Source organism: Centroberyx affinis, unplaced genomic scaffold (assembly GCF_046629955.1).
Source record: "Centroberyx affinis isolate AG114_WGS23_722 - 3 ecotype Tasmania unplaced genomic scaffold, CSIRO-AGI_Caff_v1 ptg000956l_1, whole genome shotgun sequence".
Classification (NCBI taxonomy): domain Eukaryota; kingdom Metazoa; phylum Chordata; class Actinopteri; order Beryciformes; family Berycidae; genus Centroberyx; species Centroberyx affinis.
This window is the reverse complement of record NW_027279530.1, coordinates 1-2,500: the sequence shown is the minus strand read 5'-3', so window position 1 is coordinate 2,500 and position 2,500 is coordinate 1. Positions and strand designations below refer to the sequence as shown.

At 45.6% G+C, this 2,500-nt stretch overlaps 1 protein-coding gene across 1 annotated transcript in view; it reads right to left on the bottom strand.

Moving 5' to 3' along the window:
- fstl4 (follistatin-like 4) overlaps positions 1–1,828 on the bottom strand; it is a 165,890-nt gene extending 164,062 nt beyond the window's left edge. Inside the window, exon 1 of the mRNA XM_071522148.1 lies at positions 1,795–1,828. Within this exon, the coding sequence (XP_071378249.1) occupies positions 1,795–1,828 (34 nt within the window). The remainder of the gene's footprint in view (positions 1–1,794) is intronic.
- Between the last annotated feature and the right edge of the window lie 672 nt (positions 1,829–2,500).

Here is a 2,500-nt window from a genome sequence, read left to right as displayed (position 1 = left end):
AGCAGAGACTTACGTTTAATAGATATTGCTACAACAGCCTGCACCGACGTTGAAAACCGGTGTAAAAATAGCGTTGAAATGAAAGCTGAGATGCCGCCTGTAGTCGACCAAATCTGCTACCTGCATCGCTTTGTGAAACCGAGGCTTAAACATCTTTCTGATATCAGTTCAAATATCAGAAATGCAACATTTCTTACAATGCCATGTTGTCCTCATTTGGGTTGAAGCTGAACCTGAACGTCATGTAAACCTAAAGGGTTGGACTTAGCCACCTCCTTCATGTCACTGTCTGTCTAATGCTTGCTGGGAAGCATGCATCAATGTCATGTTGTGCGATATAGTCTTAGGTCAGTGGTTCTCAATGTGGGGTCCGGGGACCACCAGGGGTCCTTGGGGGGGTTCCAGGGGGGTCCTCAGCAAACTGATGAATTGTTAAACTTCACCATTATTTAATTTACAACAAGTTAACACAATTAGAGAATGTAGAGGAATGACTATTTTGGTCATAGTTTCACTGTTATTTCACCTACAATACAGATAGTCATGGAATTCTGGACAAAATTATATCTAACAATAAAAATATTCTCAGCTTTGAGGTCCGAGAGACAAAATCTCATCAAATGGGGGTCCTACAGTGCACAAAATTAGGGGTCCTTGATATGGAAATGGTTGAGAATCACTGTCAACATTTCATGAAGTGAAAATGCCATAATTGTTTAGGATCTTGCTTTTCCCATAAACACTTGTGAGGGTAATAAAGGCGACGGCCCAGCGGCGGTGATTCAACTAGAGGAACAAAGCCGACTTTGATGTGCAGGAGAGTTAGCGCTCACACGCGGCGCGGCGGCCTCCTCTTGGCCTCCGTTGCTTTGTGGATGTACAGTGGGTGGAACAGAACATCTTGAGGCGTCGCCGAGCTAATTTTTTTCTGCCGATTACTTCAACAATGCATCTTTCTGCCAATTAGACACAGCTGTCTTAATCAAGTCATTTCCTATGAACAGTCGGAGACACGCTATTCTCATTAATTGTTTATGTGCGATGAGGAAGGGAGGGGAGAACAGGGATGGCAATGTCGGTCAGCTGTGAGCAGCTTCAAAAAGCAGGCTCATCCTATTAGAAATCATTTGATTGGTTCAACTTCACGCTGCAACATCTGCTATCAGTCACCTTGTTCCCTGTTCTCTCTCTCTTTCTTCCTGTCTTTCCATCACCGTCTTTCTTTCTGTCTCTCATACAGTAGCTGTGGCACATCCTTTCCCAAAACAAATAAAATGCCAGGAACCAAAAAAAAAAAACAAAGTTTATCGAAATGTCGAGCGCATATGCAATATAAATGAAGGAACACACACACACACGCTCGCACACATCATGCACATATTCGCTCACAAACCCATTACTTAGTTACGCGGCTGCTGCTGAGTGACTGAGTCTGTTCGGTGCCGTCCGGGTGGTGATGATATTATGAGTGCAGATGCAGCGCTAAGCCCTGCGCCTCCCCACAGGGGAGCACTAAAAGCAAACCCTGACCCTGTTGATCATCAATAATTCAGCAGAAATCAGGGTTAGAATAAGTGCAGCGCCGAACGACACATCATTTATACAGCGTGCCGGAGCGACGGCAGTCTCCGCCATCATAAAGTTTGCATAAGGTCCAGGCCTTCCTGTTAGCTGTCCACATGAGGCTGAACATTAGCTCCATTACGCTGGAAAAAGGAGGGATGATGGGAGGAGGATAAGGGGGAGAAAGTGGTGGTGAGTCATCGTCCATTCTGGGTCTCCGCTGAGGCCCACCTGGCACGGCCAAAATGGAGCTGGACGCCGCCATTATGGCTACAACAGGCCATCATCTCTTGCTTGCCCAGCTGGCCGGCTGACTGGCCGGGCGCACAGTCAGCCATGCCGGTTTTAAGCCAAAATCTAGACTCAGAGAGAGGGGGGGGGGGGGGGGGGGGGGGTGACATGGACAGATAAAAAAGAGAGAGGGAAAGAGAGCAATAGAGAGATAAAGAGAGCAAGAGAAAGAGAGAGGCACATGAATAGAGAGGAAAAGCAAGAAAAAAGAAATAGAGAGACAACTGTGTCCTTATTATCTAACCATTCTGCTTGAAGAATGCCCTTGCGCTCCCTTGTGCACGGCTTTCAAAAGATGCTGCTAGCATGGGAAAGAAAAATGGTTTATTGTAGAGACTACCCACTCAGTGCTTTTTAAAGGAATACAAGTTTTTGGGAGATTGGTCCGTTGGTCAGCTTACTCGTTACATGATGAGAGCATAGACATCAAAATCCCTGGCAGATCATTTGGTCCGGTGCTCCATGCTCTAACATGTCAGCTTGCCGGTCTTTGAAATTTTAGACACGTCTTTTAATTCAGTCTATTTTTTACCTGGAAGCCACCATCTTCCACTGCATTTGTAGAAAAACATACATCACAACACTGTACACCACGGCTAGCCAACACTAAACATAAATTATCTGATGCTCATGAAAGAAAAAGAAC